The sequence below is a fragment of the Ailuropoda melanoleuca genome, chromosome 17, assembly GCF_002007445.2.
Source record: "Ailuropoda melanoleuca isolate Jingjing chromosome 17, ASM200744v2, whole genome shotgun sequence".
In the NCBI taxonomy this organism is placed as follows: domain Eukaryota; kingdom Metazoa; phylum Chordata; class Mammalia; order Carnivora; family Ursidae; genus Ailuropoda; species Ailuropoda melanoleuca.
Window position 1 is genome coordinate 39438074 of NC_048234.1, and position 16070 is coordinate 39454143.

Sequence of the window (16070 nt, forward strand, 5' to 3'; positions counted from 1 at the left end):
CTCAACACCACTGTGGATAAAATGGTGCAATTCTTTTTTTTTTTTAAACAGCATATTTGACATTCACTTGTTTTCAGAGTATAATTCAATGAGTTTTAGTACATTTTATGATTCCTTTGAACAGCGATTATCCCTGATAAAAGCAATTATTGAGCTTTTTCCAATCATGTGAATCATTTCCAATTTAGGTATTTTGGTGGCTCCCGTATCTAGGTTACTCATTTGTACAGAGCTCACAGTTCCTGCTAGCTAGGAGAGAGAAAGGCCTGGGTTTCCCTGATGACAGATTTTTGACAAATACCTGGTTTGTCAGATCCGTATTGTAATGGGAACGCCGAGAAATCTGCCCGGCCTTTGCTATTGAACATCATGGAGCACTCGAAGGGCAGCCCACGATATAGTCAGCATTTGCACTGCTGCATGAGTTTGTCTTGTGCAATCATATTTTAAAATGGTTTATTCCACTGTCCAAATAAAATGCATTTAGCCGTCATTAAATCAATTTTTCTCTGCTGTTTTGTCTGGTGTACAGCCTATCAGTCATTGGCAAAGAAGGCCGTGAGGCATAATTTGAAGGTGTTGTAAAGTTTGTTCCTTAGCAATACCTGTGCATTGGTGTGCTTCCACAGTTTGCAATGCCTGTAAGAAGCTAGCTGATCTAATCTGACACTACTGTGATCCACTTAGGAAGTAAATGGAACCGTGATGCTTTCAATTAACACGTATTTAATCAAAAGGGGAAGGAAGGAAAGGAAGGAAGGAAAGAAGGAAGGAAGGAAGGAGACTATCAAGGGAACACATTTGGAGGTAAATCGCATAGATAAAACTAAAGGGTTAAAGCAGTTTAGAGAGAGATCAGTGTAGACCATCAAATCAGGGAAAGTCTCATGGACATAACCAGACATGAGCCAGACCTAAGGGATGGTTAATATTCTTAACAGAAAGTTTCCAATTTGGGAATACTGTGGTATGTACAGTCATAATTTTGATAGAGTGGCATAACCTATATTTATGTCCACCTAAATTGACTTAGAAATAGCACATAAATAAAAATGTCTCCATATGGCTACACACAAAACAATGGAACTGAATGATAGAATAAGTAATTTGCCAACATCTGGTGTTCCTCGATGTCTCAAATTCCCGAGCAAAAATGGGGGTCCAATCACTCAGAGAGACCTGACTTACCAAATTCCTGACTTAGAGCACACCCCACACGTTAGGGTATTAAAGGTCTGAGAACTCGTGCTGAAGAGAAACTGTTGAGGTCTGTTTACTTTAGAATTCCCCAAGCTCACCTGACCATGGAATGTTCTTTCTCACCGAATAGACGTGTCAAGGAACTGAACTCCACGGGACACAGATTGGGAAATACTAATCCACAACAAAAACAAGCAAACAATCCAATTTTTAAAATGGGCCGGAGACCTTCACAGACCCCGCACCAAAGAAGACACACGGATGGCAAGGGACCATATGAAAACACGCTCCACATGGTATGGCGCCAGGGAAGTCAAACTAAACAGCAGGACGGCACTGCACGCCTATCAGAATGGCCCAGACCCCAAACACCGGCATCATCGAATACTGGTGATGAGCTGGAGGGATAGGAATTCCTGTGCATTGCTGGTGGGACTGCGAAGGGTGCAACCCGTTCAGAGGACAGTTTCTTACAAAACTAAATGCGATTGAGCAACCGTACTCTGTGGTATTTACCGGGTTGTTGAAAACTTATCTCCACACAGATATCTGCTCGTAGATGTTTATAGCAGCTTTTTTCGTAGTTGCCAGAACGAGGAAGAAACCCAATGAGCCTCAGTGGATGAGCGGATAAACTGTTGTATATCCAGACAGTAGAATATTATCCAGCTCTAAAAGCGAGTGCATTAGGAAGCTATGGAGAGATGTCAAGGAAACGTAAATGCATATTACCAAGAGAAAGTGCCAATCTGAAAAGGCTGCCTACTGTCGGATTCCAACTATATGACATTCTAGAAGAGGTAAATCTGTGGAGGCAGTAAGCTGATCAGGGGTTGCCAGAGGCTGTGGGGGGGGGGAAGGTGAATAGGAGAAGCACAGAGGATTTTTCAGGCAGTGAAACTATTTGTATGATATTATAATGGTGGATACATGTGATAAATTTGTCCCGATCCATAGAGCGTACGGAAAGAAAGAACCCTAATGCAAACTATGGATTTTGGGTGACAAGGATGTGTCAATGCAGATTCATTGACTGTAACAAATGTACTTCACTCTGGTGAAGGATGGTGATAATAGGGGAAGCTGCACGTGTGGTGAGGACGGGGGTAAAGGGGAAATCTTTGTATCTTTGCTGCCATGTTGCTATGAACCTTGAAATGCTCTAAAAGATAAAGTCTATTTTTTAAAAATGCAATCCAGTCAGGCAAGCATTGCCTAGTGGAATCTGTTCCACACCCATTCTTTTTTTCTTGCTACTTTACCTGTCTAGTGCAAAGCTTTGTTTAAAACAGAACAAAGCAAAAAAAAAAAAAAAAGGAAAAATTGGCATTGAGAGTTATTATATGGCCGTTTTAACGGTCAGTGAGTGGTAGAACCCAGATTTGCTCAATTGTGGTCTGATGCTGGTTCTACAAAGTTCTATCTTACAGAGGTCTCCTTATCTACATCCTGAAACCCTCAGAAGGACTGATGAACAGATTGGAACAATGTCACAACTGATTTTGAGAGGAAAAAAATAGAAGCCTAAAGTTCATCCTACTCAAATGTGGCCAAATATAAGTTTTTTAAATGATGAAAGAAAAATGCCTTATGGTTGCAAAAATGTCGAAACTGTTCAAAGGCATAGAGATGGTTCCAATAGGAATTTACAATCACTAACAAATTCGGTAAGGATTTCTGGTCTCCTTTTTAACCATGAAAATTTGTGGTTTCTCCTTACGGATTGCGACACTTCCACCCAATTCTTACCTTGAAATAAGAGACACTAAAGAATGTGACTGAACTCCGTGAATGGAGAAAAATCCAACTTAGTCAAACATACATAAGACACACAAGCCCCCATGTTTCATCTCTTCTTGTGTTGAAGTCCTTGCATTCCATACCGCCTGCCACCTGCCAACCCTTTTCAAGGTTTGTCTCCGATCTCCTTCTTCTTCTTTTTTTTTAAAGTACACTCTGGGCCCAAAGTGGGGCTTGTACTCACGACGCGGAGATCAAGAGTTGTATGCTGTACTGACTGAGTGGTAGGTCATATTTAAGTTTGATTCCTTTGTTAATGTCATGAATCATTTTATTTATTTTATTTTTTTTTAAGATTTTATTTATTTATTCGACAGAGATAGAGACAGCCAGCGAGAGAGGGAGCACAAGCAGGGGGAGTGGGAGAGGAAGAAGCAGGCTCATAGCAGAGGAGCCTGATGTGGGGCTCGATCCCACAACGCCGGGATCACGCCCTGAGCCGAAGGCAGATGCTTAACCGCGTGCCACCCAGGTGCCCCAGTCATGAATCATTTTAAATATTCTTGTTTTACAGACTCTATTTCATCGTCTGGTTATCTGAAGTCCTCAGGAAGGAAGCTATCCCTGTTATTTATTAAATCTGATGATTTGGAGTTTTGCTGCTTTGGTTTCTCGAGGGTTTTACAGTTTTCAGTTGTGAGGCCATCTTGACAACAGTGGGCTTTAGTATTCTCTGTGGCGTGGGACGAGGGTAAGTCCAGCCAGAGGAGTGTACTGGTACCAGTTCGTCGACTTTGGACGAACACGAAGTATGCATTTTATACTCAATTCCATTTGAGAAGGAGGCCTGAGGTTACGAATTCTCATGCACTTTATGACAGATCAGCCTTTTGTCACTGGCCCATGTAAATGGTGAGTTTTTATCCAGTCCATCTCTTACTGAAGGTTTGATCTCTTGGAAAGTGTTTTATCCAGAATTGCCAAAAGCCTCATCCCCTGTCTCACTTGGGTATTAAAAATGCAATGCCTTATATTGCTGAGGCTGACACCATCCCTAGTGCTGTCAAGATCCACTTACATCTTCGTTATTTTTTTCTTTGGTTGTGTCTTCCCTCCTTTCTTTTGGGTGCAGGTGTGCATTTAAGTGATGTTTGTTATATGTTATTAGAGTTTCTAGAAGCTCACTGCTAGAGAGTGTTGTGGTTCCTTATTCCATATGCTACCAGGTTCAAACGCCCTTTGGCCTTCACTGTGTGACTTCTGTTAGAGACCGAGGGGACAGCTCAAGTTGGTTGGATTCTGGTGTAACCCTTACTTGGCCACTCTGTGAGAATACATAAAACTACCGTGAGTTCGAAGTTTTCCAATAAACTGGGAGAAGCTGTTGTGTATTCTTTTCTGGGAACTTTTCCTATATGTCATAATAAAAAGCACTTGCAAGTTAATGGCGGAAGCAGCAAACAGTGAAGGGAGATATTTTTGGTTAAATTTGAGATCCTTAAAAAAAAAACTTCTCTGTGCAGCAGCCCTGAGTGTCAACAAATAACATGTGTTGAGTGCCTCATACCATCCTTTGAGGCAGCATTGATGAATTATGAAGATTCTTGTTGCTTTAAGGAACTTTTAAAAAAAAGATTTATTTATTTATTTTAGAGAGAGAGAAAGAGAGAGACAGAGGAAACGGGCGAGTGGGAGGAGGGGTAGAGGGAGAGGGAGAGAGAATCCTCAAGCAGACTTCCTGCCGAGCATGAAGCCAGATGTGGGGCTTGATCCCAAGACCCTGAGATCATGACCTGAGCTGAAATTAAGAGTCGACCACTGAACCGACTGAGACACCCAGGCACCCTAGGAACTTCTCTAAGAGAGAAAGGGGAATCAGCTCAAACCTTCTCAGACAGATATTGGAAAACTGCCTCTTGCGAATAACCCCTCAAAAGTCCTTCCAGACTCTTACTGTCCCTTCCACACAATTATTAGTGATGAACTGTCTGATGCTTATTTTACTCACCTACAATTTTATCTAGAATTTATGTTACTGTAACAGAACAGTTTGTGTGATATTTTATACACTCACACATACACATACACACCTGCCTATTCCGACGGAGTGCTGGTAGACCTGCGCAGTGCATTTAGGCCCATTTTATTAGGCTTAGGGCAGAATTTTACTGTTTTGTATTTTCGGAGTTATAGTTGCTGAGTCTTGGCTTTTATGACATAGTTTTGTTTACTGCCACAATTTATTTCATGCCAAACCCTTGGTCAGGAGGACAACCTCCAATTATCCCGCTCTTCCCATGGAAAAGCACTGTTTTATCCTGGGCTGCAGGATGCTTCCATTCCCTGAATGCATTTTGGGTAAAGCAAACACTGTCTGCATATCAGAAGATTATTGTAGCTAATTAATTACACTACAAGGCAATCAATCCAGGAGAAAAGATTCACTGTGTGCTACCATGTGCCTAGAACCATGCTTTTTTAGTATTAGCTTTTCAAGATATTCTGAAAGACATAAAACATGGACTTCTAACACTCAAGGGACCTCCAAGTATTTTACTTTATTATATAAAGATTTATTTATTTAGGAAAGAGAGAGACAGCACTCGTGTGCCAGTGGGGGAAGGGGCAGGGGGAGAGAGAGATTACCAAGCTCAGCAGGGAGCCCCACACCGGACTCAATCTCACAGCCCATGACATAAGGGCCTGAAGCTTGACTGACTGAACCACACAGGGACCCCAGAGCCTACAAGTATTTAAAAAGGTTATGTAAATGCTGCTTGTAATCAAGTACCTAACCAAACACCGTTTAAAAGACTTGCTAAAGTCACTTAAGATGTATTTAAGTCCAAGGGCGCCTGGGTGGCACAGCGGTTAAGCGTCTGCCTTCAGCTCAGGGTGTGATCCTGGCCTTATGGGATCGAGCCCCACATCAGGCTCCTCCGCTATGAGCCTGCTTCTTCCTCTCCCACTCTCCCTGCTTGTGTTCCCTCTCTCACTGGCTGTCTCTATCTCTGTCAAATAAATAAATAAAATCTTAAAAAGAAAAGATGTATTTAAGTCCACTGAAATGTAATTTTTTTAATATATGGAAGAATCTATTTAGTTAATATTTGAAAAATTAATCACCTATGCAAAAAGTTAGGATAGGATGGGGGATCTATGTTTTTTAAACCTTAAGAAGGTGAGGTAGACTGGAGGGAATAGGGTGGGCTTGTGCAAGAGAGATGGGAAATGCGTTTTCAACTATTGTGGCTTTTTTGGGTAACCCTGGTGAGGGACTATTTTTATTGATTGTGGTTGGAGAGTTCCATTCAGGGATTTCTTCTAGGAAACCAGCAGGAAATAACAGAAAACCCAAGTAGATCCTTTCCTTAAGAGAATTCTAAAGAAATGTAAAATGTGGCTCCCTCTCAATCATCAATCCCTGGGTTTGTCTTACCTTTATTCTTATCATGCAATAAAAAATCAAGTTAATGATGAGCATTAGATTATGAAAAGTAATCCTGGATTTCTAAGATGTTATAAACCCAGTGCAGTGTTCTTGAAGGATATTTTCTCAGAAAATATCATCTTCTCAAAATTCCTTAAAATTAAGAGAAAATTACAAAAATACTTAAGCAGCAAATTAAATTACACCCGTTGTTCTTATATAGTTTTTTTTTACAGAGTAAATTTAGACTCACTGAATCTATACAAGCAAAAAACACCGATTTTATAGGTGTGTAAATTTTAAGTTCTTGGTGGGAGAATACAGTCAAGGATTATTGCTCTATTTGCAAATCTTCACACTGACAGAACCTTCTGAAAAGATTTATGGCAAGTTTGACTTTTTAAAAAAGCGATGTTTCTATAAATCTTACCAAACTGCTATGAATAAGGCTGTAAATCACTTCACTGACTTGAGTAATGGGACTTGTATTTCATGAAACCATGCCAAGAAACCCAGAGGCTTTCATTGATATTGAATCTCCTATAATATTTAATACCTATCTGCCCCCCAAAAGATGGATTTTGATACTGACTGAAAATGTTTTTTACCATAATTTTTGCTGAAAGGAAAAAGAAATAGAAATCAATGGTATTAAGTCTGATGGTTTATTAGTCACCAGCAGAGGAAAAAAAAATTAGAAGCAATAGAAAATAAGTATAACTACATTCACTGACTCGATGTGGCTATAAGTTCAGATTTTAACTGCAGTCATGATTGGTACATACAATTCTAATGGATGAATAATCTTGAGTGTTTCTTTCTGGATGATTTTTTTTTTTTTAAGTCTTGCTTTGAATTTGTTTGACAAAGGAGAAACTCCTTTCAATGTTCTACTCTTCTTTCCAATTATGGCCACACACGGTCATAGGGAAATGTAGAATCTGGTAGTTAACTGCACTAAAAACCCACCAGTGGGGGACTCCTGTGGGGAAAGAAGGGTACATTGTCCCACAAATTCCACATTTGTTTTTGTTGTTTGTTTTTTTTAAAGATTTTATTTTATTCGACAGAGAGACAGCCAGCAAGAGAGGGAACACAAGCAGGGGGAGTGGGAGAGGAAGAAGCAAGCTCATAGCGGAGGAGCCTGATGTGGGGCTCGATCCCATAACGCTGGGATCACGCCCTGAGCTGAAGGCAGAGGCTTAACTGCTGTGCCACCCAGGCGCCCCACATTTGCATATAATAATCAAGAGAGCTAAGTGCATGCAGTGTAGAGGCAGGCCTGTGTCCCTTGAGTTAGGGACCTGACTGACATTCCGGGCCATGAGTTTTACAAGTGCTGTCAAGTGTTACCAATCTTTGTCCTGGGTCCTGTCAGAACCTTGAAGAAATTGGGCCAGGCACAAAAGAACTCAGGCTATGGGCAAGAGTAAACTTTGTAGCCCCAGATGTTCATAATGTCCTGTGGCCTTTCAGATACTGCTCGGTGATTTGTGTGTTTATTTACACCCTGCTTGTCTTCACAAAGGATTTGATGGGGGTCAGAGAAGCATTCAATACCTCAGGGTACAATAAATGAAAACTGGAAACAAGCTGAGTCAGAGGGAAAGTAGGGGTAGAGAAGTAGGCAAAATCCATGCCATGGGCTCTTAAATCTGAGGTCATGTACTCCAGCTCAGAGGGCCGGGGAGGCAAATGTGAAGCCCTAATCTTTATACCCATGCACTACAAAAAAGGGTGGGAAAAGGGGTCAGAAAGGTGCTTTGAATAACTCACAGTTCAGAAGGATGTGAATAACCTGCGTTTGGTATTTTGTTTGTACATATGTAACTCTACAGTAGAAAACAAGAAAATAAATGAGATGGATGAAATTCACAAGATGTATTAGCACAGATAAGGCAGTTAGTAACCTATTAGACCAAGAAGACAGCAAATATTCACGATGCACTATACATACAGGCGTGTAAGACACTCAGAATTCATGAGGTCTTAATTCACTACCCACTGGTGGTGCCCGCTCGGGCCCCAAGAAACGCGAGTAAAACCCACAGCTGCTAGTTAGTTGGTTAGTTAGTTAGCTAGCTAGTTAGTTAGCTGGTTAGTTGGCAATCTACAGCTACTGACCAGCCATACTTAGTCCTCTGTATTTGCTTGGGTAGATAGTTTCTGTTCCCAAGAGTTTGCAGAGAGCTCTTTCTAGTCCTGCGTCCTGTCCCTAGGTGGCCTCATGTACTTCATTCCCTGGCCTCCCTGGTGTTACACCAGAATCGCCCTGTCTATCCCACGGGTCCCCATCTCACCTGGATATCATCTAGATGCCCACGGCACCTCAAACTTTGTATCTCCGAGACTGACCTCGTCTTCTCTTCCCCAAACAACTTGTCCACCTGTATGTCAGCCTACATGGCAGCAATATCTACCTAATCACTTAACCAAAAGCTTGGATATCGCCCTGACTCTGTCCTTTTCCTCAAGTACAAAGTCCTGTGATTTCTACCTCCATAAATTATCTCGTTGTTTTTTTCCATCCACCATCTCTGAGCATATGCCAAATTAATGGCATAATGGACAAGTCTAATGGACAAGGCTGCCAAAATCTACCCTGGTTTACCTCTCTGCTCTTGTCCAAGTCCTGGGCATGGTGAAAAAGACCCTTCCTTCCTCTGCTCTTACTTTTTGCCATTTCACTGCCTGAGCCCTATTGTTTAGAGCTGAATGATCCATTATCTACCTCACATCTGTGATTTTATCCTCACTATTTTCTTCTGTCTAGATGCCCTTCTCTCCCACCCTTAGTGCCCCCCAACCCACCCACCCCATCACCCACCATTTTAAGATGACTCTTAACCTTTTTTTCATGTTTTATTAGGATGTCAGCTCCTTTAGGAAATTTCCCTAAAACCCCAGGCTCACCCCATCAACACCCTCCACCCTTGGCCTTTATCTGAATTAAGTGCCCTCGTTTCGTGTTTTCACAGCAGTCTGAGATTCCGCTCTCATTACACTAGCAATCAGGGTCCCAGAGGAAGGAGATGCTACACTCTAATTAGGATGATTCAGAGAGGTGTGGGAGAGGTGCAGGGGAATCTTAAGGGATAGGGTAGGAACCCAGCTTAGTAACAGTTGATCTGGCACCAACTCTAGGTCCAAGCAGACAAGGTAAGAGAGTGGTTACCAACAGCCTGGACAGAGAAAATCATGTGGAAGAGGTTATCTGATGAAGAGCAGTGACCTTTGTTAGACAGTGATGAAGGCACCCTTTCTGCAAGGAAAACAGGAGAGTAACTCTCCTGGCTTCATTCTCCTCCCTTCTATTTGACTTCATACCAGGGTTCCCCACTGGCCAAACCAGCCAGGAGGCAGAGGACAAGGAAATGAGTTAAAATAATCTCACAGCCCAGCCTTCCGACCTGTAAGGTTGGAGAAAGGTCGAGACTGGCTCTTTAGAGAAGTGAATGGATTATATCTAGCACAATAACACTGTGATGGAACTGTCTTCTTTGTTCATCGGGCTCCCTCATTAGACTGAGTTCCTTGAGGATAGAGAATATTTCTTTCATCTCTGCATCCTCACTCTCTAATATATACTAGATAACACATGCTTATTGATTGATTCAGAGAACATGGTGAATTGGACATTACTTAGAGGACTATACTTTCTGAGCTTGCCACATGCTTTTTGGGATCCAGAGAACGTGGAAAACAGAATGAGCTTAATGATTTTCATTGTCTCACAAAAAAGAAACATCATTTGTTCAAGAGAGATGAGTTATCTTCGTGCTCAGTACTGGGAAGGATTGGATCCTGTCATGTGACTTCCTACATAAGAGATGCTTGGCTGCATAATGGGCAATCCCTCCAAGGGAAGCCACAGGTGCAGAAACATTTTTCACAGGGCTGTTTAAAAACATGAGCCCCTTGGGGGTGCCTTCGTGGCTCAGTTCGTTGAGCGTTGGACTCTTGGTTTTGGCTCCGGTCATGATCCCAGGGTTGCGGGATTGTGCCCCACATAGGGCTCCGTGCTGGGCATTGAAGTCTACTTGAGATTCTCTCCCTCTCCCTCTGTCCCTTCCTCTGCTCCTGCTCAGGCGTGTGCGCTCTCTCTCCCAAATAAATACATCTTTTTTAAAAAATTTAAGGGACGCCTGGGTGGCTCAGTCAGTTAAGTGTCTGCCTTTGGCTTAGGTCATGATTCCAGAGTCCTGGGATTGAGTCCCGCATCCAGCTCCTTGCTTAGCAGGGGGCCTGCTTCTCCTTCTGCCTGCTGCTCCCCCAGCTTGTACCCTCTCTCCTTCTCTTGCTCTCGCTCTCTCTCTGACAAATAAATAAATAAAATCTTTTTAAAAACTCCAAAATTAAAATATAAGCCCCTGTACATCTGAAACTTACATAACAGTGTATGTTAACTACACTGGAATTAATATAAAAAAAAAGCCCTTGATAAAAGCCAAAGTCTTTTTATTAAAAAGTAATTGAAAGGTGAACTGAGTTAATGTGGTCCACTCTGATAGGTCTTAGAATATCTTGCCCCCAAATGGTTAGGCCTTAGACTTCAAACCCGATCTCGTAAATAAGCTTCCAGTGTAGTCCTCTCTGGATTCTCTCTTCTCTTATCAGCCAAGAGAAGGGAAGATCAACAAAGAAGTTCACACACACTGAGGGAACATGGATCCATCAGAGAGCAGAAACTTGGCTCCCTGAATGATTATGGGGGACAGAGCCCTCTGTCTACCTTTCTACCTCCTGCAAACCTCTGTGCTGAGAGCAAGGAATGAACTTTTAATTTGTTAGAACTGAAAGTTTTGTTGGGCTTTATAGCCGCAGTTTTTTTTACCCTAATACAGATATGAAATAATGTTCCAAATTCTATATGAGAGTCTGTTTTAAAAGCTGTCACCACGACTGTCATAATCCAATGTCCATATTCATAATAACTATTTTCATAGAAGTCCTTTCCAGCTTAAATCTCATTATTTGAGGATTACTGCATTGCTGCCTCCTATCTGAGAGATGCTTCCTAGAGCCCTTCTAGGTTGGAACATGACAGAAAATATACAACACCCTGATGTCTTTTACGATGCACAAAGCCCTATTCCATGTGATGTCTCTCTATATTCTCCCAGCAAGTCTGAGGAATGTTCAAGGGTCTGTTATTGTCCCCTTTTTGCAGGTGATGAAACGGACACTAAGATTAAGTATAAAATGGGGGGAAAAAAGTGGAGACGGCTGATGTACAGAGTTCTTTGAAGATGAAGCAAGAGAATAATTAGTCTACCTGGCATCTCATATACGTTAAGACTTTTCTTATTTTCTAACTCTCTGATGAGTTATCTATTGCTGTGTAACAAACCACCCCAAAATAATGACTTAAAATAGTAACAATCATTGATTCTGCTCCCAGAGCCTGCGCTGTGAAAACACAAGTTGCTGGGGGTGGGGGCGGGGCTGGAACAGCTGGCTTCCTTGGGCTTCTTTCTTTCTGTGGTCTCTCCACATGGTCTCTCCACATGGCAGCCCCAGGGTAACCATGGCAGCTGAAGGCTTCCAGCGGGAACAGAGGGAGTGAGAGAGTAGAGCGAGAAAAAGAGAGCCAGAGCTAGTTACAGAGAAGAGGAGGGTGAAACAGAAGCTTGTAATGCCTTATGACCTAGCCTTGGAAGGACATTTTGCTGTGTCATTTCCGTCACATTTTCTGAGAAGCAAAGCATTAGGGCCAGCTCACGGTCACGGGGAGAAAAATTAGACTCCACTTCTTGATTGAATTTTTGGCCATGTTTTTTTAACTACCACATTTTTCTTCTCTAAAATGCTTGCCTAAATTAACGCAGACACAAAGCTCGGAGTGTAAGGAACACATCCAAGGTCAGCCCTTAAATGGTTCCACCAATATTGGAGGTCCCACTTCCATGCACTCCTCAGGATCCCGGAAAATCTCGTGTGATTAGCACGCGGAACATGGTAGGCAAGACATGTTAGCCTCCAAACAGAGCCAATCCTCATTGCCTTGGAAAACACACTTACATTTATTTTGCAGGAAAAAGATTAGCCAGAAAGCAGTCGTCCATGAGCACTTTCCAAGTTTCTCCCAAACATCTGTGTTTAAAAATTTTCCCAACAGATGTATTCATTTGCATTTCCCCCAGATGAATCACTTTTTTGTTGTTGTTATTTTTTTACTGTATTTCTCACCTCTCCAGATCCTTTGGTATTAACTCTCAAACCCACCACTTAGGTTGGTACCATTTCCTGATTTGGAACCTTCCCTTACTTCTATCATCATGAATATTTGCCCTTCCTGTGGGTCACTAAATGAAATGTTCTTTAAAAGCTGATGGTCTGGGGGCCCTGCGTGGCTCAGTGGGTTAAACATCCCACTCTTGGATTTGGCTCAGGTCATAATCTCAGGGTGGTGAGATTGAGCCCCACCTTGGGCTCCTGCTCAACAATGAGTCTGCAAGAGATTTTCAATCCCCTGCCCTTCCCCTGCTGTTGCGTGTGTGCCCCCCTTCCTAAAATAAAATAAGTAAAATCTTAAAAAAAAAAAATTGGTCAGTCTGATATAAGGTCTGAGGGGCATTTTTTTTTTCCAATAGGCCAACATTTCTACAGTTGAAACTTCTGTTGACCCAAAGAGAGTTTAAACCTCATTTTAGAAAATCTGGGTTATTTGAACACTGATATAACTCTGAAATCTCAGAGGGCTCACATAGTGCCTACAATTCTCGGCAGTAAGGTAGATTTCCCTGTAGGTGCTTTTCTGTTTGGGGATCCCCAGGAGTCCCTATGGGAAACCATTCTTTCTGTTTCCCAGACCCAAAGTGTTGGTGGGAGCATGGGGTAAGAAGAAGAAAGAGTGGATGAGGAGTCTGCAGGAGATATGAGGTCTCTGTGTGGACTAACACACTCTTCCTTTGCCCCAAAGGTAGTGTTATATTTTCTAGTAGTTGCATTTTTAAAAGTAAAAGGCGAAATTAATTTTAATAATAGATTTTATTTAACTCATATCCAAAATACTATCATCTGAACATGTAGTTATTACAAAAATATTCACGAGATACTTTTCATTCTTATTTCTTTACCAAGTCTTGGAATCCGATGTGCATTTCACACTTCTTGAACACTTATTTGGGACTAGCCATGTTTCAGGTCATCAATAGCCAATATCGTATTGAAAAGCACACATAAACACTTCCTTTCTGTTGCTCATTGGTCCTCTGAGACCTTAATCTTTCCTTCTCTGTTTGCATACCTTCTTATCATTCAGATCTCAGCTCAAAACACCTATTCCGGAGAGGAAAGGCAAGTAATGGGAACCACTCCCTCCCTGCCCTTCTCTATCCCGTTCTTCTGTGTTACTGTCTCCATAGAACTGATTTCTTCTAAACTGGTCTTATTCATTTGCTTACGTATTTCTTTTCTATCTTCTCCACTAGAGTGTAAGTTTCACGAGGGCAGGTTTTTTTAAAAATCCATTTTGGTCTCTGAGTTCCCGGTGCCGAGCACCGTGCCTGGCACACGCCGGGAGTTCGGTACACATTTGCTGGACGAAGGAATCGCATTTCTCTGGAACACTGCCGAAGGGCAGCGTGCACAGGTGGGGCGCCCACGACGCGCGCGGCTGCGCTCCCTCGGCTCCAGGGTGGGGGTGGGTGAGTGGGTGTGTGCGGGGGTGTGTGCGGTAGAGCGCGCCAGCGAGCCCGGAGCGCGGAGCGGGGAGGAGCAGTCAGCGCTGCGCAGAACCCGCAGCGTCCGCCCGGCCGGGCAGCTCGGAGGTGGGTGGGCCGTGCCGCCAGCCCGCCCGCGGGGTCCCCATTGGCCGCCTGCCGGCCGCCCTCCGCCAGGCAGGCGGCGAGGAGCCGAGGGGCTGCTCCCGAGCCGGAGGGGGAGCGCCCGACCGAGCCGACGCCGGGGCGGACGCGTGGGATCCGCGCCCCCCATTCGCCCCCTCCCCGCACTCCTGCCGCCGCCCGGCTCCGGCTCCGTCTCCGTCTCCCGCGCTGCCGCCCACGGTCGGCCTCCGACAGCTCCGGAGGGACCCGGGCAGCTCCCGGGCGCCCGGGTGAGTGGCCGCGCGCGCTCCCCGGCTCCTCCCGGGCCCCGCCGCCTGCTTTTGCTTTCGCGGCGGCGGCGCGGTGCGGTTTGCCCGGGCAGCGCCCAGGGCAACCGGAAAGGCCGAGGCGGGGGCGGCGGGACTGAGGGGAGAAGTGGGGTCGCAGCCAGGGGGCTCCCCCTGCCCCGCGGGCCGGGTGGGAACAGGTGGCGCGGGGCGGGCCGGGCGCTTTGTGTCGGGGCGCGGAGACCGGGAGCGGGCGGCCGCGCCTCCCTCGGCCTCTCCCTTTCCTCCCCTGCTCCCCCGGGCGGCCGTACGCGGGGTCGGCCGGGTAACGGAGCGGAGTCGCCAGGAATGTGCCTCTGGGGACTGCCTGGCTCGAGGGAGGGGAGGGGGTGGCCGCGGTGGCCGGGGAGTGCGGGAGCCGAGAGGTGGCGCGGGGGCCGCTGTGCCGCCACAGGCTGGAGGGGGATGCTTCCAGCGAGGCGCGTTCCGCCCGGGCGAGGGCTTGATTCTTCCGCGGCGTCCCCGGAGGTGGGGAGCTGGGTGGGCGTGTGTGTGGAGAAAGGGGAGGCGGGGAGGCCAGTCACTTCCGGAGCCGGTTCTGTTCCGCGCGGAGCGCCGTGCTTTCGGGGACGCGGACCTTGGGGTGCGGTTGTGCCCGGCCCCACGCGCGCGCGGGCGATGCGGGGCTGGGGACGCCCGTGGCGCGGGTTTAACAAAGGGTGCTCCTCTCCACCCGGTGGGGAGGGGCAGCTGGAGAGAGGTGGTCCTAGGCGAGCCGCTCTTAGCTGGGGACGTCTCCTTCCTTTTCGGGTTGTCATTTTATTATTATTATTGCTATCATTTTAAAGGACTGGAGACTGATGCATGAGGGGCCCAAGGAGGCGCAGGAGCGGTGGTGATGGTGTGGGAAGCGGAGCTGAAGTGCGCTGGGCTTTGGTGAGGCGTGACAGTTTATCATGACCGTGTTCAGGCAGGAAAACGTGGATGATTACTACGACACCGGCGAGGAACTTGGCAGGTACGCGGGGTGCGGGAAGCGCATGCTACTGGGTTGTGGGAATGCATAATATTGGGGGCAGTGGGCGGTAAACAAATGCAGTTTGAATCAGGCGGCTCCCTCTCCCTTCCAAGAGATGTGCAAATTATAGAGAAAAGAGTTACTAACCCAGCGCGGGCTGGGGTCCAGAAATAAACCACCGAATCCAAGGGGCTCTGATGGAGAGGCAATTTCAGTGTTAGATTATGTTGCAAAGGGTATATTGATCAAGACCCCTGGACAGGAACAGGTTTAATTGTTTGCAGTAATTCCGTTCCGAGATGAGGCAAAAGCTAAGATGTATTTGCATCTGTTGTTAGGTCTTATATGTGATTTAAACAGAGTACAAACTCGTTAGTAGGCTTTTAAAATCTTAATGCTTCCTGTCTTTCTGAATTTTCAGAGTAACATGAGCAAGTATTGGTAGATCACATATGGCGACTTGCCAGATGTTGGTGTTGGGTTTGGATTTTGAAACTTCCTCGGACCAGGGTTTTAATTACCCAGTTGGTGTTAGTGGTTGCTTTGGTTTCATTTACAATGCTAAATTTTTAACAAATAAATGATTGAGAGTCTAATATGGCTATCTGGATTCAGAGCATACTTCC

At 44.9% G+C, this 16070-nt stretch overlaps 1 protein-coding gene across 1 annotated transcript in view; it reads left to right on the top strand.

The window, feature by feature from the left end:
• Nucleotides 1-14149: 14149 nt before the first annotated feature.
• Nucleotides 14150-16070, top strand: part of DAPK1 (death associated protein kinase 1) — a 175234-nt gene continuing 173313 nt past the window's right edge. Inside the window, 2 exon segments of the mRNA XM_034646962.1 lie at nucleotides 14150-14429; nucleotides 15275-15444. Coding sequence (XP_034502853.1) covers nucleotides 15383-15444 — 62 coding nt within the window. The 5' untranslated portion in view covers nucleotides 14150-14429; nucleotides 15275-15382.